General features: G+C 43.9%; 1 protein-coding gene across 4 annotated transcripts in view; it reads right to left on the reverse strand.

Moving 5' to 3' along the window:
* Positions 1-15503, reverse strand: part of LOC133368586 (tetraspanin-15-like) — a 138189-nt gene extending 122686 nt beyond the window's left edge. For 2 of the 4 annotated variants that reach the window (XM_061593003.1, XM_061593001.1), the window contains exon 1: positions 15132-15498. In XM_061593003.1, the coding sequence (XP_061448987.1) occupies positions 15132-15218 (87 nt within the window). In that variant the 5' untranslated portion in view covers positions 15219-15498. Of the gene's footprint in view, positions 1-15131 lie in introns of all 4 variants that reach the window. The other 2 variants (XM_061593004.1, XM_061593002.1) reach the window with 2 other exon arrangements.
* Between the last annotated feature and the right edge of the window lie 7590 nt (positions 15504-23093).

The raw sequence follows: 23093 nt of genomic DNA on the forward strand, positions 1-23093 counted from the left end.
GGAATATTGGTGTTTGGTATATTTTGCAGCAAAATGCAGAAATAAACAAATAGTCTGGTTGAAAGTAGGGATGGGGGAGAATATCCGCTAAATCGGATTTGGTAACAGATTCTGATGGAATTCGACAGTTTGCTATGCTTTCCGACCGGCACCAATTTCTTGTGGTGGGCCACAGCTGTAATCGGCACAGATTTTGCAGCCATGGCTGCAATTGGCAAGATTTCCCCCAAAAATATGTCCCCCTATTTTACATAATTATCTTCATAATCAAAGCTGCTGCATTCATAACTGCAGGTATGATAACAATCAGCAGTTGTCCATTATATATTACAAACAAAAGTGTATTATTACTGCAATAAAATGTAAAAAATATTAGCTGGTCTGCCCTAGGCTATATATGTCATCTATGTTAATTGTCAAATCATCTGCAATTTCATGTTTTTCAAACAAGACATCACAGAGCATTCTGAATCTCCAAGCCTCTTGCGTGGGAAACATTACAATGATGAGACTGACCAACACTACCCGCCCCACCCCTGCCTCGCTCTCATTACTGCTGTTCTGAGCTAACCAAGGGCACTCTCTGTGTGTGTGTGCTAAGTGTGTGTGTGTGTGTGTGTGTGTGTGTGTGTGTGAGGGAGGGAGGGAGGGAGGGAGGGAGGTACTGTGGTGGTGGCGATGCTGCTGCAGTGCTGCTGACAAACTAATTCAAGAATAGAGAACAGCAAAAGGGAGGGGAATCATGAAGCAGCACATCAGTTTGCCCGAGGCAAGAGACAGACTCAAAGGTGATTATCTGCCTCACTGATATGTAAATAGGAAAAAAACCATGTGGAACACTGTGATCATTCACATAAGCTACCTAAAAATTATGCAATTTTTTCCCACAGCCAAAAAGCCACGTCACAAACTGTCGTCATTTGCATAAGTATTTATGTTAAGAATTACAAGATTTTTTTGCCACCGAAACCCCCCCACCTCGGAACACATCACCCAAAATTTGCACAGCAGATTGAATCAGCAAGTGCCCGAGCAAGCAGGAACAAAAAAAAGGGGTGGATCCAGATCAAACAATGGACTATTGGAATACAAGCGGATCGGAACTATGCAGCGAACCCCATCCCTAGCTGAAAGACTAAAGAATCTTAAGGTTTATTCGTAATGGGAAATAGTCATTCAGACTATAGGCATGCATGTGGCCATAGTAGAGCCATGAGACTCACACTCCTAGACACTATCGCTGCCTAACAAAGGAAGGAAGAGAAGGGAGGAAATAAAGCTTAAGAAAAGCAAGCAACAAGCAAGTGGTTAACTACAGAATGAATCAGAGAGGGAAGAATAGGTTGCCTTTTTGTTTATCACCTCCCACTAGCACAGGTTTATTTGTTACACGTGTTGGTGCTTTACTCCCAACCTCCTTCCTTGTGGTTTTGTAGACATTTTACATGAACGCTTCCAGAGAACACAAAAATCAGCCTGTAGCAATTTTGTATGTGCTTATTGTGCAAAAACTCTTGATGTTCATCCTTGATGAGACCCCAGCACCCCTCCCCCAAGCTGGCTAAACTACATGTGCGCAATATGACTTTTATACTGTGTTCATGTATATATTTACGTATATGGATATTGTTTATGTATTTTGCTTTGTAAATTAATTTGATGATTTTATTGTACCTTCTGTATTCTATTGTAAACCGCTTTGAGATCTTTTAGATAGTAAGCGGTCTATAAATGGTAATAATAATAATAATAATAATAATAATAATAATAATAATAATAATAATAATAATAATAATAATAATGAACATGACATATTAATGCAGAGGTACCCCAGGAAAGTTCCCTGCAAAACCTTCAGAAGGATAGGTTACGATAAATGAAAAAAAATTGAGGCTCTTTTTGCTCAAAACTGACACTGGAGTCACTGAAAGTGCAAAGCTGTAAGTAGGACGGATGTGGTCATGTAGCAGAGGCAACACTTGAACATCCAGCATCCCAAGCAAGCCTCAAGCCCTGACACTATACCCTCCCAGTCCTGACAGAAGAGTCGGCCAGAAAAAGATGCAGTTGTGGATAGTGAGGCAGGTGTTTCTGGAGACAGCGAGAGAGAGATGCAGGATAAAGGCAGAGCTGAGATCCTGAAGAATCTGCCTGCACCAGATGTATGCAAGCCTTCGTGTCAATCACCCTGCTACATCAATCTGATGCGAGGCAGAGAAAGTCAACTGAAACACCCTTCCCAGGCATTGTCTCGAAACTAGCATGGGGTGTCATGCTGGAGCAGTGGACAGAGCAGCAAAGCGGGTGCAAGCAGCATTGGCAGTGAGAGGGTGCCCAGTGTCAGCCATCTCCACCCTGGGGACCCTCCAGATGTTTTGGACTGAAACTCCCAATGGCTACTTTGGCTGGGGTCAATGGGAGTTGCAGTCCAAAATATCTGGAGGGCACCTGGTTGGCGAAGGCTGCTTTGGGCCCACAACTTGGCATGCTCAGCACAACAGTCAGTACGCCCCTCTCTTTTTGGGTGGCAGGGAGAAGAAACAAATGTATCAGACACCATCTCCCCATCAGAGTTAATGAAGTTTTCAAGGTCGAGTGGAGATACCACTGCAAATTTAAAATATAAAGCTTCCACCGTGGGACAGTGGTGGTGCTAGGAGTGAGAGCCTTCCACACGGGTGGAGTCTTGACCAAAAAAGTGGCATCCGCCGAACTGCAGATTTAAAATAAACAGAGTAAGACTGGAGAGAGAGGGAGAGGGAGGGGAGCAGTGTAGCAGGAGAGGCGCAAGAGTAGTATTCACTCCCTTTAGATGTTCAGGATGGGACACCCCAGCAGTGGAAGCTTCACTCTGAACTGCTCCACCAACTCAGGTCCCAAGTGGGCATGCTGAGGTGTCATGATGGTGCACACCTATGGAAATGCCTGTTTGCTTAAACATCGCAGTAGTGCACAAGAGTAGGCCAAGGGGTCACAGAGCAGGCTACCGCATTTAGATCTAGTTTTACATATTTGGCATGCACAGATTATATTTGTATATATAGACTTTGACCCCCACACACCAGAAAAAAAATCCTGCTGATGCCCACGAATACAACTGGCGAAAGAGCAACCGGCAGAGAAAAAGGAGCGAGAAAAAGTCTGTTCTCCCCATCAGAACTTTAACCTTCCTTGACATTCTGCAGGTGCTTTGACTGAGCTTCCACCTTGTCACTGAGTCACCTTCCATATCAAGTGACTTTCTGATTCGCAGTTCAGTCTTTAGGCCACCACCACACATATGCAGACACTACAGCTGCTTTGCTGCATGAATGCAGGCAATGCTGCAAACCAAAATTGCAGAGTTGACGGATTGGCTACATTTCTTCCTGTGTAAACGGGTGCATGGCATGTACATGCACACCCCTTCAGTGTTTCAATCTGGCAATCTCAAGCGTTTTAGAAGAGTTTTTCCTTTCGTCCATTCACAACCTCTTCAGTCATCTTCCTTGCTTTCAAGAAGCAGCAACTATGACAAGGGGCAAGAGGATTCACTGGGAGCCAGACACCTCCACAAGGTGGAAATGCTGCGGTTTAAAGCTACCAGCAAGCAAGAGTGGATTCCGCTACTGTTGCCTTGCAGGAAATTCCTCCTCTTTAATGCTACATACCCAAATGCCCAAAGAAAGTCTTCTCTGCAGGTCTTACTCAAAAAATATTAAGCATTATATTTTTTACAATGCAACACTGTTTTAGAATCTATATGGCATATGTCCTTAGATTTTAGATTGAGATTGATTCACCAAAAAATGGTGTTTTGGATACTCTGGACTCCACAATGTCTCTGCAGGAAGGCATTACCTCATTCAGATAGATGCTGGAGGCATAAGGCTGGAAATGCCTTGCTGAGGCATATGATGTGGGCTTGTCCAGTGATATTTCCTTTTTGGTCTGAAGTTATTTGTCTGTATCAATCTTGTACTGACAAAACCCTTGATATTTGCAGATGTTCAAGTACTTTTAAGTTATGTTCCTGTGCTATGGGGATTTACAGCAGGACAACAAAAATGGATTTTGTGAGCCTTTATGATCGCTGAGAGATTTATACTGTGAATCTCAAAAGATAAATTCCCACCATCTGTTACGCAATGGTCTGAAGATCATAACATTTGAACGTACATTTTATAAACACCAACTCTGCCTGGATACCTGTTTGGACATTTAGATAGCATACAGTCGAGCTATATGTGACCAGTAAGATGTACGTGCTGGTGCATATTGTATTGTTAATGTGAGCTGATGGGTTCCCCTCCTTTTTCTTTAATAAACTGTAATTTAAAAGTCAATTAATATTTTTTTAAAAAAGCATTATATTATCATGAGCCATTTGTGGAGGGGAGAATCAAGCAGGTTTCCTCACCCAATACCTGCATGGTGTCATGTCTCACCTCCTTCCAAGCCCTCCTTAAAAAAACAACACAAAACTTAGCCTTTCCATTCAGCCTGTTCCATAACCTCATTGCCAACTGAAACTAGGAATGCCTCCAGAATTCTCCTCAGCTGTGCTTCTCCATGGATTTTGGAGTTCTGAATGACCTGGGCTTATTTCAAAGTGAACCTGATTTGATGTGTTAGGAGTTCTCAACTGCGCTCTCATTTTCTCTCTGTGGGTACCTCCCGACTGGCAGTATTTTGCAGGAGGGATTCAAGCACACACCAGAACTTGAGGTTTGCACAATTAATGTGGATTAAAGGGTTAGTAATTAAAGGAAGACAGCCAGTGTGGCATAGTGGTTAGCGTGTTGGACTACGACCTGGGAGACCAGGGTTCAAATCCCCACACAGCTATGAAGCTCACTGGGTGACCTTGGGCCAGTCACTGCCTCTCAGCCTCAGAAGAAGGCAATGGTAAACGCCCTCTGAATACCATTTACCATGAAAACCCTATTCAAAGGGTTGCCATAAGTCAGAATTGACTGGAAAGCAGTCCAAATAGTCCAATTAAAGGAAAGACATGTAAACACCCCAGGACAAATGCTTATTGTCATATAACCACCCTATAAACAAACCTGAACAAATGCTGATATAATCTAATCTTTGCATAAGCTTTGTGCAAGCAAATCAGGATGAATGCTCGATAAACAGGTCATCTGGAAGGGTCCTGTGTGTTTGTTTTAATTCCCAAATGTTGTACTATACACACATTGATTGCCACTGTATCCAGTTCCTTCAGTTTATTTCTTTCTCTCTGCTTGATCAATGCAAAAGAAAATTCACAGAACAAAGATTTGTTTTTTAAAAAAAATAAGGTGGAAGAGGTGACCAAAAAGGTCCTAAGTGGGACTGAAAACTAGTCCTACTTGCAGTAGCCCCACTGATGTTAATAAACATAACTAACTTAGATTTGTTACTTTCCATGGGTTTACACTAAGAAGGATTTACCTGAATACAGCCCCCTGTGCTTCAGTTGGTGCTCCTTAAATGTTCTATCATGGTCACACACCCCTACCCTGGAAATATGGAATCCCCTTTCATTTAAAGCCATCAACTCACTGGGTGAGTTGATGGCCTCAAGCAAAGCAGAGCAAGCCATCTCAACCTCAACTTTACACCTGTAACAAGAGGATGATGGTGCTGCCCTATGACGGTGGAACGGACAAGCTTCTTCCATTATTGTTGAGAGGACCTATAATAATTAGGGTGATACATAAGAAGTATACAAACTTCCATCTTCACAATTTTGTTTGCTTTCTGCCCTTTTCATGTCTGTGGAGATAGCAGGTCCACGTACAGGTAGCGGACTGAACATTTCGGAATGCTGAATTATATTTTGCCTACAGGATATACATGATTAAATTTAGATAGCTTTGATATTCCCGTCTGCTGGCAGCGTTTAGTGTATTTATTAAATTTTAAACAGAGGAAGGAAGCAAAAACTATGGTATGGTCTGAAAATGTCCTTTTCACTGACCTATCAAATGCACACAAAAAATTCCATCACTGGGAGAACAAAGTTCTAAGACGACAAGGGGTACATGTGCAACAGTGCCCCACTGACCATGCTGAACTGCTGAAAATCACTGTGGAAATCACCTGTGGAACTGAGAGCAAGTTTACACGTTCAAAGGCCTACGTTGATTGTTCTCTCCTTAACCCTATTCCATGTCAGTCTTTGATCCAACTTTGATCCAACTATGAGAACTAATACAGCGTTCTGCCACTAGGTGTGTAGGTGTGTGTGCGTTCAAGAGAAAGCGAGTGGAGACAACAAACTTTGGTGATGACCACTTTTGTTCTGGACACATCATCCTTTGCCGCAGGGAGTGTTATTGGGACCTGCACTTTTTAACCTGTGCATAAATGATCTAGAATTAGGGGTAAAGTGGCCAAGTTTGTTGATGACACTGAATTGTTCAGGGTTGTCAAAACAAAAAGGGATCACGAAGAACTTCCCAAAGACCTCTCCAAAATGAGCGAATGGGTGGTAAAATGGCAAATGCAATTCAATGTAAACAAGTGTAAAGTTATGCACGTTGGAGCAAAAAATTCTTAATTTCACATATGTGCTCATGGGGTCTGAACTGGCAGTAACTGGCCAGGAATAAGACCTTGGGGTCATAGTGGATAGCTCAATGACGATGTCGACCCAGTGTGCAGCAGCTGTGAAAAAGACAAATTCATTAGGGATCATTAGGAAAGGAAGTAGAAACAAAACTGCCAAAAGTTATAAGGTGGGGGATGCTTGATTCAGCAATACTATATGCAAAAAGGATGTTGGTTTGTTGTTGATCACAAGCTGAATATGAGCCAGCAGTGTGATGTGGCTGCAAAAAAGGCAAATGCTATTTTAGGCTGCATTAACAGAAATATAGCTTCTAAACTGCATGAAGTTCTAGCTCTCCTCTGTTTGGCACTGGTTAGGCCTCATCTTGAGTACTGTGTCCAGTTCTGGACACCGCACTTTAAGAAGCATGCACACAAACTGGAACAGGTTCAGAGGAGGGCAATGAGGATGATCAGGGGACTGGAAACAAAGCCCTATGAGGAGAGACTGGAAGAATTGGACATGACTAGCCTTGAGAAGAGAAGACTGAGGGGAGATATGATAGCATTCTTCAAGCACTTGAAAGGTTATCACACAGAGGAGGGGCAGGATCTCTTCTTGATCATCCCAGAGTGCAGGACACAGAACCATAGGCTCAAGTTACAGGAAGCCAGATTTTGACTGAACATCGGGAAAACCTTACTGTTAGAGCAGTACGACAAAGGAACCAATTACCTGGGGAGGTGGTGAGCTCTCCAACACTGGAGGCATTCAAGAGGCAGCTGGACAGCCACCTGCTAGATATGCTGTAATCTGGATTCCTGCAGTGAGCAGGAGGTTGGATTCAGTGGCCTTATAGGCCCCTTAAAACTCTGCTATTCTATGATTCTATGATATCATAATGCTTTTATATATGGTACAGCCACATTTGGAATACAGTGTACTGTTCTGAGAGCCAGTGTGGTAGAGTGGTGTCGCTTCACTTCAAAAAAGATATTGTAGAGCTGGAAAACGTTCAGAAAATGGCAACCAAAATAATCAATGGGATGAAGTGACTCCCTTATAAGGAAAGGCTGCAGCATTTAGGGCTTTTTAGTTTAAAGAAAAAGTGAGTAAGGGGTGACATGATAGGAGTTTATAAATTATGCACGGCATGGAGAAAGTGGACAGAGATTTTTTTCTCCCTCTGTCATAACACTAGAACTTGTGGACACCCAATCAGGCTGAATGCTGGAAGATTCAGGACAGACAAAAGGAAGTCCTTCTTCACACAGTTCTATGGAATTTGCTCCCACAGGAGGCAGTGATGGGTATCAACTTGGATACACTACATTCAACATCAAAGGCCCTCCTCAGGTGCCTACTCCGAGGGAAGCTCGGAGGATGGCAACAAGGGAAAGGGCCTTCTCAGTGGTGGCCCCCAAATTATGGAATGATCTTCCTGATGAGGTGTGCCTGGCGCCAACATTGTTATCTTTTCGGCGCCAGGTCAAGACTTTCCTCTTCTCCGAGGCATTTTAGCATGTGTTTTAAAATTGTTCTTTTATTTTATTTTATTTTTTATTTTTTGTTGTGGTATTGTTATGTTTTTTTGACTTTGTTTTGTTTGTTTTTTGAAAAATTTGAATAAAAATTATTAATAAAAAAAAAATAAGAAAAAAAGTGTTTTTTAAAAAAGTGTTTTTAAATTTGTATACTTATGTATTTGTTTTGAATGTTTTTAATTGTGGTAAACCGCCCAGAGAGCTTTGGCTATGGGGCGGTATACAAATATAATAACTAATAATAATAATAATAAGAAGATTAGACAAATTCATGGAGGAAAAGGCTGTCAGTGTCCACTGGCCATGATGGCTCTGCTCTGGTCTCCATAAGTGGAGGCAATATGGTTTCAAAAACCAGTTGCTGGAATCTGCTGGAGGGGAGAGTGCTCTTTGCACTCAGGTCCTGCTTGTAAGCTTCCCATGTGCAGGTGGATGACCACTGTGAGGATGCTGGACTAGATGGGCCATTGTCCTGATCCAGCAGGCTCTTATATTCTTATGCTGGCACAAGCCCCAGGAGGGTTGGCCAACAGCAAATGTGCCCTCGGGTCAGAAAAGACTAGTCGTCCCTGCTCTAAATACTTCTCTGCAAACTACAGAAGTTGTTTCTTACTCCAGTGTATCCTCAGAATCACTCTGGCTGCTTTCACACATGGGGCTAATAACGGATTAAAAAGGTAGTGCTTCTGTCCCGATTTCTAAAATCCCTTTCACACTGCAGTACCTCTTGCGTTAAGGAACAGCAGCTTTTCCAGCCGATATACTGGCATTTCGCACAACTGTCTTTCACACGGCTTGTTTTTGTCCCTCACGCATGCACACTGTTCCCCATTGTGTAGGAGGTCTAAGATCTCGTCCTGTCATCATGCAAGCCCTCTCCGGCAATCTTCTGGGTTCCCAGCCTTGCTAAGGGTGCTTTCACACTGCACTTTAGTCCATTATTCTGGCGATTTCTTACTTATTATTTATTTATTTATTTATTTATTTTGTATCCCGCCCTTCCTCCCAGCAGGAGCCCAGGGTGGCAAACAAGGCACTAAAAACAATTTAAAACATCATAAAAACAAATCTTAAAATACATTAAGACAAAACTGCATTAAAAACATTTTAAAAACTTTTTTTAAAGGTTAAAAACATTATTAAAAACATATTAAACAAATCTGACAGAGACAGACTGGGATAGCTCTCAACTTAAAAGGCTTGTTGAAAAAGTCTTCAAAAGGAGCTGAAAAGATAGCAGAGATGGCGCCTGCCTAATATTCAAAGGGAGGGAATTCCACAGGGTAGGTGCCGCCACACTAAAGGTCCGTTTCCTATGTTGTGCAGAACGGACCTCCTGATAAGATGGCATCTGCAGGAGGCCCTCACCTGCAGAGCGCAGTGATTGACTGGGCATATAAGGGGTAAGACGGTCTTTCAGGTATCCTGGTCCCGAGCTGTATAGGGCTTTGTACCCCAAAACTAGAACCTTGAACTTGGCCCGGGAGCAAATGGGCAGCCAGCGCAATTCTTTCAGCAGCGGGGTGACATGTTGGTGATTCCCTGCTCCAGTGACCAGTCTCGCCGCCGCATTTTGCATCAGCTGCAGCTTCCGGACCAACCTCAAGGGCAGCCCCACATAGAGCGCATTACAGTAATCCAGCCTAGAGGTTACCAGTGCGTGGACAACAGTGATCAGGCTATCCCGGTCCAGAAATGGCCGCAGCTGTCTCACCAGCCGAAGCTGGTAAAAGGCACTCCTACTTGGTAATGTGTGCGCTATATTTGAGCTTTCACACGACATACTGAGTAGCTCTGGAATGCTGGTGGAATGTAGTGCAAGTATAGCGCTAATTTCTGCAATAAATAATACCAGAAATAATCTGTTAGCAAGGCTGGGAACCCGGAAGATTGCAGGAGTTTTTCGCTAGCTGCCAACGCTCAAGTGACATGCATCCCAGCATGCAGTGCGTTCCTGCCCTTTAGCTGCACAGGTTGGGGTTTTTTTGCCTGACAAACGTTGTACTGGTATTCCGGCATTGCGGCAGATAGCAGCAGCATTTCCCACACACCCCCGTCTTGATACAACTAAAACAATTTAAAAAGTCAGATCCTGAAGGGAGAGAGCTTACATGGCGACGGGACAAGATCTTAGACCTCCTATACAGTGGGGAACAGTGTGCATTGGGTGAGGGACGAAAACAAGCCGTGTGAAAGATAGTTGCGCGAAATGTCGCTATATTGGCTGAAAAAGTACTGTTCTTTATCGCAAGAGGTCCTGCAGCGTGAAAGGGATTTTAGAAATCGGGACAGAAGCGCTACCTTTTTAATCCGTTAAACTAGCGCTATTAGCCCCATGAGTGAAAGCAGCCTAACAGATTATTTCTGGTATCATTTATTGCGGAAATTAGCACTACACTTGCACTACATTCCACCAGAATTCCAGAGCTACCCGGTATGTCGTGTGAAAGCTCAAATATAATGCACAAATTACCAGGTAAGAAATTGTCAGAATAATGGAATAAAGTGCAGTGTGAAAGCACCCTCTGTCCAATAAAGCAGATGTATTCCATTAGTCACAGAACATGAACATTACAAAACCAGCTGAGAGAGAGAAAAAGACACATTGGCACATTCCAACCTACAGAAATCTATTGCAGGTAACCAGTCACAGAGTGCAATGGGCGTAACCTCGCTGTAATTTACTTCTACTAAAGGATTCAGTAAGATGGAACTGGACCTCAACATATATTTTTTTTCTTTAGGCAATATATTCCTCATGGAATAGACTAACATTCTGAAACTTAAATCTGAAAGTGCAAGTAGAATTATTGCCAGCAATCACAAAGAAACACAGCATTTCCTCAAAGGCTTTCCCTTCTTTCCTTACCCCCACCATTTAATGGAAGTTCATACAGGCGAGCATGTCGTACTATTAGGCATTGTACTATTAACAAAGCCTCTTTGTCACCCATCCATATCAAGCGGTGAACTGAATAACGGCATACAGCTGGTTTTATTGAGCAGCAAGCTTCCAAGGACCTCCTCATTGTTGCAAGAAACAAAACATGCAATTTAGAGAGAAACATTCACAGGTCGCCTTCTAGACAAAGAGGATACAACACAGGTTATGGTACAACTCAGTACCAGTTTGCCTCCGATGTGTTTACAGTCTAAACCAGTAGCTGAGCAGTTTATAGCTGAAACATGATCAGCAGGCTCACATGAGGCCTCTGTGCCTGGACTGAATCATTTCAGGTTGCAGGGGAAGGAATGCACATTTGGATGCATTCTGCTTATGGGCTTCCCGTGGGCACCTGGTTGTCCACTGTGAGAACAGAGTGCTGGACTAAATGGATCCTTGGCCTGATCCAGTAGTCTGGCTCTTCTTATGCCAGGGAAAAAGGACCGACCTCCTCCTGGTATGCTGGTTTCCTCCTAGAATAGTTATACCCATGGTGGCTGGTATAGTAATCCAAAACATCCAGAGGGCATCAGGTTGGGGAAGGCTACCTTACTTACACCAACCTTGTAAAAAGGGACCAGTAATTCTAGCAGGAAAAAAGCAGGGCAGGCATGACCATGTTCTAGTCCAAAAACCACGGACGCAACAAATCCTCAAAAGCGATGGAGTAAAACATACTTGCTCAGTGCCTCTTGGCAGATTCACCTCTTTTTTTCACCCTATGACAAAGAAAGCGGTGATGAGGCCAAGTGCTTTGCCAAATGCTCCCTTGTTAATTCATGGGAGAATTTTTAATTTTGGGGGGGGGGGGGGAAACAGCTACAGGGGCTCAACCCTGTATGGAGACGCAACTCTTCCATCTGGAAGCGCTGTTGCACCGTGCAAAACCTATGGGCATTAGTCAGGAGGAAAATGCACTCTGCACCCGATCAGCATCCATTCATCCTTACTCCATCTCTTTCTAGGGCTTCGCCCTGGCATTGAAACAGACATGGCAGCTGGACCTTGAGGTAAAACTCTGGTGCAAATTAGGTCCTAGGCAAAATCGGAAGTGAAGATTTCCTGGTTCATAAGCTTCACCTCTCAGCTAAAGGAGCTCATCCTCTCAACAGTTATGCCATTTTTAATGACAGTCCCCTAGGCAGGTAGAGTTGTGCCCCTCATCACTTTGAATAGGAGTAGATTTAACTGGCTAAGGGAGTAATCCAAACCCAAGATCTGCCAGGATGAGTGAGTTGGGATCTGGTGGATCTCTAGCTCAGCTGGGGTTTATGCCAGCGTAAGGCCCTTATCCCAGCTTAGCTATCCTCAGCTAGCTCAGGTGTGTGTCCAAAAAAAGGAGGCATTCCAGGGATGTGGTGGGGGATGGGACCAGGTGGAGGGGGGGCTTACATCGGATCCTATCTCTGTTCGGCTCAAGTCACATAACCTGGCAATCCACCAGCACTTACACCAACGAAAAGGATGGCGTAAAACAAACTGTATTTTAAAGGCTTATAGGCGAATAGGGTTCGGTCTGGGGTACATTAGGACAGCTCAGTTTAAACCAGCATAAATTATGCTGCCTTCCCATCCTTAGGATTGTTCTGCAGAATCTATCAAAGGCTTTTTCTGCAGGCCTTTGCTGAGATTTAGCGACCCGTCTGGGGCTTGGATATTTGTCCTGCATCCAAAACAAACTGCTTTTAAAAAAATTGGAGAATGCATTGGTACAGTTTATGATAATACCTTTCCCTGATATCACATGGTGATGAAGGGCTGGTTAGAATATTTTAAATAAACACAAACAATAATGAGCAGCCTTTCTTAAAATGAACTGAGAAGAGGTGCTGGTGGTGGTGGAGGAAGTGAAGCCAGAAGAACAAAAAGCACTAATTTACTATGGCATAAGCTTTTGAGGACGACATATGTCAGATGTATGGTTATCCTTAGCTGAAGGAATAGAGGCTGTGTAGGCACTATGCACCAGACATTTAAAGCACACGACTTCCCCCAAAGAATTCTAGGAAGTGCAGTTTGTTAAGAATGCTAGGAATTGTAGCTCTGGAGGAGTAAACTATATTTCCCAGGACTCTTTGGGAGAAAAAATGTGCTTTAAATCAGGGCTGTGGAGTCAGTACATCAAACCTTCGACTCCGACTCCTCTATTTTTCTACTGTCTGACTCCGACTCCACCCAAAATTGCTTCCAACTCCAACTCCACAGCCCTGCTTTAAATCTATGGTGTGTACCCAGCAGTATACACATACCTCCAAGAGAGTACAGGGGAGTGCCATAGCTCTGCGGTAGAGCATCTGTTTTGTATGCAGAAAGCTGCTGCACTTGCCAGGTAGGACTGGAATAGAATCCTACCTTAAACTCCAGATAGCCATTGCCAGGCAGGACGGCCAGTACTGAACTGGATGGGCCCAATGGCCTGACTCGGTATATGGCAGCGTCCTAGGTTCCCATATGGTGGCGGGGATGGGGGAAAATTTTATGCAGTGAAGCCAAAGGCCAAGAAACGTTACGCTCAATGATGCGCATCCCAAACAACAAGACGGAGACGCAGATGGGTGTGGGTGTGCGGGAGGCTGCATTATATACAATAAGAACAATCTAGCTGGATATAATAGAAAAATGACACGTGCTGCCCAAAGGCCGAGGCCTGTCTATAACAGACAGCAGACATGACAAATGCAATTTCTGTTCTAGAAAAAAACAGAGAACAGATGAGATAAAGACTGCAAGGAGGAGTGATGCAGGCCATTTCACTGTGCATTACTTCATACTAAAGACGTTGTTTTTACCTCCATTTTCTATTTGCACTGTCCGCAGTAAGGGCACAATGCCAGCTGCAAATGGTGTTTTCTATTCACACTGAGAAGGATCAATCATGCAGTTTCCTAATGACCACACCCTTGAATTTAACATTTCTACTCCCTCTGGTTGCTTGGCAACAAGAGCATGCTCAGTTAGTTCTACCAGTTGCGGTAAGTTCCATTAAAAAACAACACAGAAGTGTGATTATTTGTATTTTCACTGGTACAATGCAGCTGAAATACAAATCTTTATTTGAGCAATGTTATGCTTTTGCACGCAAGTTAGGGGGAAAAGGCGCCGTTTGCAGCAACATAAAAAAGGCCAGCAGAATGGAGGTGAGCAACCAGAAGTTTCTTGTCAGCCTACAGGAAATGAAATGAACGAAGGAAGGAAGAGGGAGTTGGCCTGTAGAGGGGAATGATTGACACACCCATCTAAAGGTATCAGCATCTACAAGCACTAGAGAAAGAGAGTGAATACTTTTTTTCTTCCCTTTTCATATTATCAGCAGATTGGGTTAATACAGATTTACAGGGGCGAAATTCCATGATAGCTTCTGTTTGCTGGTAACATCGGCCACATCCACCCTAGACATTTATTCCACTTTAGACAGCCATGGCTTTTCCCAGATAATCCTGGGAAGCGTGGTTTGTGAAAGGTGCTGTGAGTTGTCAGAAGACTTCTATTCCGCTGACAGAGTGCCAATGGCCAGAGTGATTTAATGGTCAGCCCCTCTTCCCCAAGTATTCTGGGAACCGGAGGTCTGTGAGAGGAGTAACAGTCTCCTAACAACTCTCAGCACCCTTCACAAACCACACTTCCTAGGATTCTTTGGGGAAAACAATGTCTGTTTAAAGTGGAATCAACGTCTGCCGTGGATGTGGCCACCATGTAAACCATGCGAATGAAAAGGAGATGTCAGCAGCATCAAACACACAATAAACCATGGTGCAGATGAGCCCCAAGGCGGCGACGTAGACGGGTGTGGGTGTGCACATACAACAAGTTCGTTAGCGGGATACAAAAGAAAAACGACGTGTGCGCCCGAAAGGGCGAGGCCTGTCGACAACAGCCTGCAGACGCGACACACGCGAGTTCTGTCCCGGCAAAACCCAGAGCGGATGAGAGAAAACGACTACCCGGAGGCGCGAGGCGCGCCCTTTCCCTCCGGGCCCCTGCAGAGGAGGCGACACCGCCGCCACTGGCCTCGCAGCGCGCCCGCCCGAGGGAAGGGGCGGCGCCGGCCGTGCCCTCCCTCTACCCTCCCGCTTGCCGGCAGAGGCCGAAGGCGGCGCACGGAGGCGGCGGGGTCACCTACCGAGAAGAGGGTGGCGTATGCCGAGAGCGCGAACTTGAGGCAGTAGTAATAGGGGCGCGCCTCTTTGCAGCCCGCCCCGTCGCTCATGGTTTTGGATGGCGGGGAGGCTGGCCGGCCAGCAGGCCAGGAGGGCGCCTCCACCCAACCGCCAAGGAGAGCCCAGCCGCCCCTCGCCCTGCCGCCGCTTCCGTTTCTTTCCGCCCCGACGTGCTTCTTCCACTTCCGCCCCAGCGAAAGCGAAAGCGATTACAGGGGCGGGGGGGGGTGTCCTGGCAGAGATTGCCAGCTGCTGCTCCGGATCGCATGTTGGCTACCGAAGGCGTTTGTGCCGGTTTCCCTTCGTTAGGGGGCCAAACTCGTTTGAGCAGCCTTGGGCGCACCTCGCCCGGGGAGTGGAGCACACTCCGCTCCTCTTATCACGGGCAGCGCAATGCGGGCCGTGAGAGGCGAAGGGGTTGGCAAGTATTGGCGAACCAGGAGGGCCCTCCTTGTTGGCTTGCCAGCTTTGGGGCGTGCCGTTATAAGGTTGCAGGGAGAGCCAGGGTCAAACCCTCCCTCAGCCGCGGAACGTACACGCCGATCTTTTGGGCCACTCTCAGTTACCATTTTCCTCCCTACCCTACCTCACAGGGCTGTTGTTAAGTATAAAGGGGAAGGGAAATGAACTGTGTGTGTCACCCTGAACTCTTTAAAGGATTAGTAGGATGCGAAAACGAAATAAGTGGTCCTCCTCGCCACCATGCTGGGGAAAGCATCCCTTATCCATTGAGATTTGTTGAAGGCATAAGAGCAGGCTGGGCCTTTGAACGGGTGACAACTGAATCCCAATTTGCACCATAGGAAGGGCCTGGAGCACTTCCATCCCTAACACTTTTCCTTTCGCTAGCAATACTGTATGCAGGCACCAGTACAGCGGTGTTGGACTACACCTGGGAGACCAGGGTTTGAATCCCACACAGCCACGAAGCTCACTGGGTGACCTTGGGTCAGTCACTGCCTCTCAGCCTCAGAGGAAGGCAATGGTAGACCCCCTCTGAATGCCGCTTACCAAAAAAACTCTATTCATAGGCTCGCCATAAATCGGAATCGACTTGAAGGCAGTACATTTACATTTTTACCATTTCAAATTTGCTGATGGTCTTGGTGGGCCACTTAATGAAGTTTTTCTGCCTGCTGTGCTAGACGCTGTGTGATTTCTAAATGTATTTTTATTACTTCTTTTATTTCATATTTTGCATTTTATTATATTACAGTTTCCATTCCATAGAATTCAATTGTAATACAATAAAATACAGCATAAAAAATAAAATAAAAGAAGCAATACGGTTAAAATTGAAAACCAATATGAATATTTAATGCAGACATGCCCCGGACCACCTGAATTATGCTCGCGTTGCGTGTCACTGGTATTCATGGAACACAATTTGGGCACTCCTGTGCCAGTAAATAACTCTGGTCAACGTGTTTACTCAAGTAATTCCTGCTGCATACATGAAGGCAGTGGTAGAATTACAGCCCTCCCCTTTGTGGTGCCCCCTCCCTTAGCTACTGGTTTTAGGAGGTTACTGGGAACAGAGGACTGGGCTGCACGTTGCAATCCTATGTATGCTTACTTGGAGTCAAGTCCCAACTGCGGACACTTGAGGCTTATTTACACCAGGTCAGTGGGTTGCACCCAGAGGAAGGGACCCTTTGGATGCAACCCAGTATGCCTAGTCAGCCTATTTGTAGATTTACGGCCCCACTGCATCCGTCTAAAATAGCATTCACTACTATTTTAGCAGCAGCAGCTAAGGAGAAACCAAAACAATAACAATAAACAAGAGCCAAGGTAGAAAAAGTGGTAGAACTCCCTCACTCCCCTTTTCTGCAATTACAGACCTCAAGCTGGGTTCACAACAGTTAATGACTGCATCGACTAGATAAAACAACAAAGAGTCTTGTGACACTAAGATTAAATTTATTGTCACATAAGCTTTTCAGGACTACAGTCCACTTCGTCTGATGCATGAAGTGTTATCCTTAATTGCAGGTACATACACATATTCATAGATGGTTGGACCGGCTGTAAAAAGGTGAGGTCAGAGAGAAATGAAATGCAGAAAAGTACAGACAGTGATAATTACATGCTTGAAGTAATTCACAGAACTGTTTGTTTAGGGCCCCACTGCACCAGTCTAAAATAGCATGCACTACTATTTTATCAGCAGCAGCTAAGGAGAAATCAAAACAATAATAACAAACCAATTAACACATGTAAGTTGCTAAAATCCACAGAACCTTTCTGCTGGCCCTTCCCTACTTGAAACAAGGCATCAGTAAAATCCAGAGAATCTCAGGTTTCATTTGTATATGTTTGTCAAGAGGACAGGCTCTGTTATGGATCAGTAACTGGCTAAAGAACAGGAAGCAGGGAATAATAATACATGAGCAGTCTTTACAATGGAGAGCTGTACAAAGTGGGGTTTCCCAAGGGTGCTTTTAAACTTGCTCATAAACTGCATCTGCACCCAAGTTAACCCCCAAAGAATGCAGTCTCCAGCGCAGAGTCCCCAAAGTCATCTGCACTGTGGCTTTCAGAACCAAGAGAAGCTTTTGCTGTGTTGACCAGGCAAGGGGAGAAGGTCAGACTCCAGCATTTATACCAGCCTTGGCCAAACCAGAGGCTTCATACTACTTGGCTGATGTCTCATGCCCCTATGCCTGAAGAGGGCTCTGAGGCTTGAGCATATAGTCTACATTTGCTCCTCAAGTCAGTATCCTAGCTGATAACCTGAGGTTCTTGACTGAAGCCCCCAAAGTTCCTATTCCAGACAAGAAAGCAAGAGTGTGTGGAGTTTTCCCATCTGTGTTTATCAAGAGAAACCCTCATCATCTTTTGCAACACTTAATGACAGATAAATGAGCTGACTGCAGTGTTTCCAACTTGTAGCCTAGTGGGATAATTTAAAAAGAGACTGATGGGGCAGAAGCGAGGCCATCCTCATCATTCACTTCCTTTTGGTGGGATGTGTACCCTGCTTTTTAATTCTATTATTCTGCTTCCTGGTATTCTTTCTATTTTATATATAATGCTTCTGTTGCTGAATGTACTCTTTTTTCCCTATTTTTTATAGAGTGACATGTTATTGTATTTTGGTGTTTTACTTCTTTGTTGTTGCATTTACTAGAAATCTCAATAAAACACTATTCACAAAAAAGAGAAAATTACTCCTGTCAGTTGACTTGCTGCTGAAGATTTGATTAGTTATTTTTTATTCAACATGTGAAATTCAGCCATCTTGACCTAACCTTTGGACCCTTATGCTGGAGGCTTTCCAGAGAGGCCTTGCCCAGGCAAGAAAGGCAGGGTGCATGATACCAGAGGTCTGTGCATTGTCCGCAGGTGGAAACTCATCTCTTGGGTGTGGGGAATCAGTGGTCCTCTTTGTGGGTCCTGCAATCCGGTTGTTTCTGTTTGAGGAGAACAGGTGGAGCTCAAGAATGCTATGGAAGTGTTCAAGCCCAACAACACTCTTGGAGATGTTCATGGCAAATTTTGCTGTCAGTGCACTGCATGCTTTGCAGAATGAAGTGTTGAGGTTTACATCATTAACTTTCTTGACACATCATAGTTTGAGCTTGCCAAGAACCCGACCTTTGCAAATAAAGACAAACAAGCCCTGAAAAGCAAAGCAGTCCCATTTGTGCCAGCTATGTGTCAATATAGCTTAATCAGGACTTGGCTCAGTTGGGCACAGCATAGCTCAGCACATTCTGAAGACATCCGGGAGGAGTTGTTGTGTTTTAGTGGAAGCTATCAGAAAACAGAGACTTAAGGATGGTATAGCTGGAGAAGCATGTCACAAGACCAGCCCATCAATGTATCCCTTTTAATAAAGTTCTTCTTGAAAAGTGAGATTCAAACAGACCCTTTAAGGCATTAGGGTGAAATATTAAATATTTACACAATATCCATATTCTGTGTCAGTTTGTTTTTAATAGTTATGAACCAAGATGCACATGGGTCCAACAACACAACTAGCTGGGTCCACTTATAGGGTGGTCCAAGGTTCCCTTTCTTTTTTTAACGTTGTACATCTGCTTCGATCAGCTCGTAACTCCACGTGGCAAAAAATGGAGATAGCCATCTTTTCCCCTCTGTAAAATGTCCCTGGTAACCTTACAAGAACACCCTATGGAAAAAAAGATGGCTGCTCTCATAGGTACATGGGGGCAGCCATCTTTTTCTCTGTACAATTCCCCAGGAAGGGACTGCATATTATGATGTATTTTAAAAAGGTAAAGGTGTCCCCACACTTATAGTGTGAGTCGTTTCCGATTCTTAGGGTGACGTCTTGCGACGTTTACTAGGGAGACCGTATATATGGGGTGGGTTTGCCAGTTCCTTCCCCTGCCTTTCTTTACCCCCCAGCATATGCCGGGTACTCATTTTACCGACCACGGATGGATGGAAGGCTGAGTGGACCTTGACCCCTTTTACTGGACATTCGACTTCCTCCTTCCGTTGGAATTGAACTCCGGCCGTGAGCAGAGCTTCGGCTGCATTACCACCACTTACCACTCTGCGCCACGGAGGATCTTGTGATGTATTTTAGAAGACCTTTTTTTTTCAAAAAACCACGTGGCCATGGGGGAACTACTAGTTGTAAAATTTTCAAACTACCTCTTGCATACAACAATATTTTAGCAGAACCGTGTGGATTTTTTAGAATTTATACTTTAAATCCACATTGTAAGTGGGAGGGGATGGGCCTGTTATTGGAGGTATGACATTCATCCATCTCTACTCTTGGTTGCCAGGCCCAGCCTCTAAGGTCTTCTGTATCTTTAAAAGTTGTGCAGGGGGAAGGGAGAATTCCACCTTGTGGTTTTTCTCATTACAGGGTTGCAAGAACACCTGCACTTGGCTGACTTTCTCTTCTCCTAAAGATACAGGATCAGTCTCAGGCCAGGAACCTGGCAACCCTAGCAAATAGTTAACTGCTGGTTAATTAAGGAGCATGCAGGAAACGCTTGCAAGGTGTATAGTCCCTTCTGGCTATCTGACTGGAGTGTTGCGTCCTCTTGTGGGGGAGTTTCCCATCCTTCATAGAAATATGTTTGATTGACAGATTTTCTTTGTTTATGCTATCGGTGAAGAATCAAGCCCTGACTCTTCTTCACACACAGAAATCCTAGTGGATCTCTTTGCCCTGCCTGTAAGCTGCTTTGAAACATGAGTTGTTCTGTTTTAAATTCCTAATGTGTAAAGGTTAGCTAGTTAATTATGATTTCTTCTCAAAAGTGAATTCCCATTTCTGAATCTCTTGTCATGTTTCTTAGAATAACCAAAACACCAGTGCTAACAAGCACACAACTGGGGAAATATTGTATGCACAAATGTATAATTTATGAAATATGGGAAACATTGAACAAATGCTAAATTAGTACTTGGAAAAAGCTGGTGAAATACACAGACATACAAAAATTAAAACATGCTGTATACAATTGTGTTGAACACCACATAACTGACAAACATGCTGTATGCAGAGATGTGAACATGGATCTTGATGTGAATGTAGGTTTTTATAGCATCCCCGTATAATTCTGTTTTGCAACACACACTGCTTCGGAAATGAAACATATTTATAATACAATCTTAATAACAGTAAACAGATAATATATGTCCCATATGAGGTTATGATATGATAGTGATGTCATTAAGCATGATACATTAAGCACCACAGTTGCTTGGAGCATACAATTCAAACAAAAACATTTCTCTGATTGGAAATTAAGACAGAAATCTTAGCTAAAAGAGTGTATTCCCAGGCCTAGTCGAAGTGACAATCATTCCTTCTCACCTGCTTAGGGAGCCTGGGTAGTGAACATTTAATCTGGCCTACTTGCTTCTGACAAGAAGGGTTTAAGTGCCCTCAGGCCAAGTCAGACAACAGAAGACCATTGTAGGAAGAAAAGAGCCTAGTGTTGTGGAGATGTTAAATGGGAGCACTCAGGAGTAAAGACGGGGCTGCAATTCTAAACACACTTTCTAAGGAACTAAGGCCCATAGAACTCAATAGGACTTACTTCCGAGTAGATGTGGTTTGGATTGTGCTGTTAGTAAAGCTTGACTAGGGATGTTCTGCAAAGATATCCATATTCAAGCAGGGTAACTTGGCAACCCCCTGCCTGGGATGCCCTGCCCCTGCCTTTTAACATCCAAATTTCTTTACAGATTTCACCCTTCACCTCAGAAAGAGGTCTGAGAAATAAGAAGATTCTCTACCCTTTCCTGTCTCCCCTGTGGGCTGCTATAAACTCACTTCGTCAGCCAACCCAATTCCAGTGAATATAATTGACAGAGAGAAAGCACACATGATTTGGTCTACTTTCATAGGCAGCAGCTTGGGAACAACAATTGCAGCCACGCTGCCCAGTATGTGAATTCTCTTTTCCACTATTGGACAAGAAACAAACAACAAGGTGCATTATCAATGGGTTTAAGATGATTGAACGGAGCTCATGGAACCAATGTTGTTGCTTCAAAGGATGTAAGGGAGTGAGGTTAAAGGTAGATGAAATGAAAACAGAAAAAGAAAAACAAAAGACAGTGATGATTTCCTAAATGCAGTAACACACCAACCACAACAAGATTCCTATGAATAAGACAGAAAACTCAGCATCCCGCAACCGGTCAGGATTCCTAAACAAAAACAAAAACTAAAAAATCCTGGCAGCCAGTCAGCCAAGGTCACAGAAATCCCCATGCAGCACAACCTGACCCAGGGGCTGCAGTTAGAACAAAATGCTGTGGCACGATTGCTGACAAGAGTGAGACCCTGTCAGCACGTAATATCTCTGCTCTGAAATCAGCATTGGTTGTCGATTTCTTACCAGGCCAAGTTCAATGTGTGCTTTCCATGTTATGGGTTCCACACAGTACTTGTTCTGCTCTTGTAAGAAATCAGTCTTATAGTGTGGCGGAACCTATGCTTTGGAACTCCCTGCCTATTGACATTAGGCAGGCACCTTCATTGTACTCGTTTCAGCACCTGCTAAAAACATTATTGTTTAGGCAAGCCTACCCAGGCAGGTAGAAGCTATTGTATTTTTTATCTGTTTTTAACTCATTTGTTGGTTTTTATTTTGAATGTTTTTAGATACCTGTCTTTAACTGGTTTTGCCAATAATTTTATTATTTTAATTCCTTCTGTAAACCTCTTTGAGGGTTTTTTTTTTACAATAAAGTGGTATAAAAATGTAAATAAAATACATAAATAATTTTTGGAGTCACTGTGGCCCTACTCTACTTTTAGGCACAAAGGAATCTGTCTTTTACTGACTCAGGCCAGCTCAGTACTGATGACATGGACTAGCAGTGGCCCCCCAGGATTCCAGGCAATAGTCTTTTCCAAAGATTGGTTTTTGGACCTTTGCGTGCAAAGCATGTGCCCTACCAAAGAGCTATAGCCCTTTCCTATTTAAAAAGTATCTTTTAAAATTGTTCTTTTCAATTCACTAATGAATGCACAGCATACTAGGGCAGATCCACACCATGCATTTAAAGTGCATTGAAGCACATGAATCCCATCACAGAATCCTGGGAACTGTAGTTTGTTAAGGGTGGTGGGAACTATAACTGTGAGGGGGAAACTATACTTCCCAGGATTATTTGGGGGAAGTCATGCACTTTAAATGCGAGTTGGATGTGCTGTAAATATATTGTGTGGATCTATTACATAAACTTTGCCTGCATGTAAATTGTTTAAACTTTTTTTTAATGGAAATGAGCTATAAAGTTTACTGGGTGACCATGGGCTATTCACCATCTCTCAGCCTAATCTGCCCTTCAGGATGAAAACAACAGAGGGGAACCATGACCACCTCAAGGAAGAAAACACACTTAAAATGTAGAGGAAATAATATACAGCCATAGTGTGAAATCAGATACTTATAGGGACATAGTAGGAAGAAATA

Source organism: Rhineura floridana, chromosome 12 (assembly GCF_030035675.1).
Source record: "Rhineura floridana isolate rRhiFlo1 chromosome 12, rRhiFlo1.hap2, whole genome shotgun sequence".
Classification (NCBI taxonomy): Eukaryota; Metazoa; Chordata; class Lepidosauria; order Squamata; family Rhineuridae; genus Rhineura; species Rhineura floridana.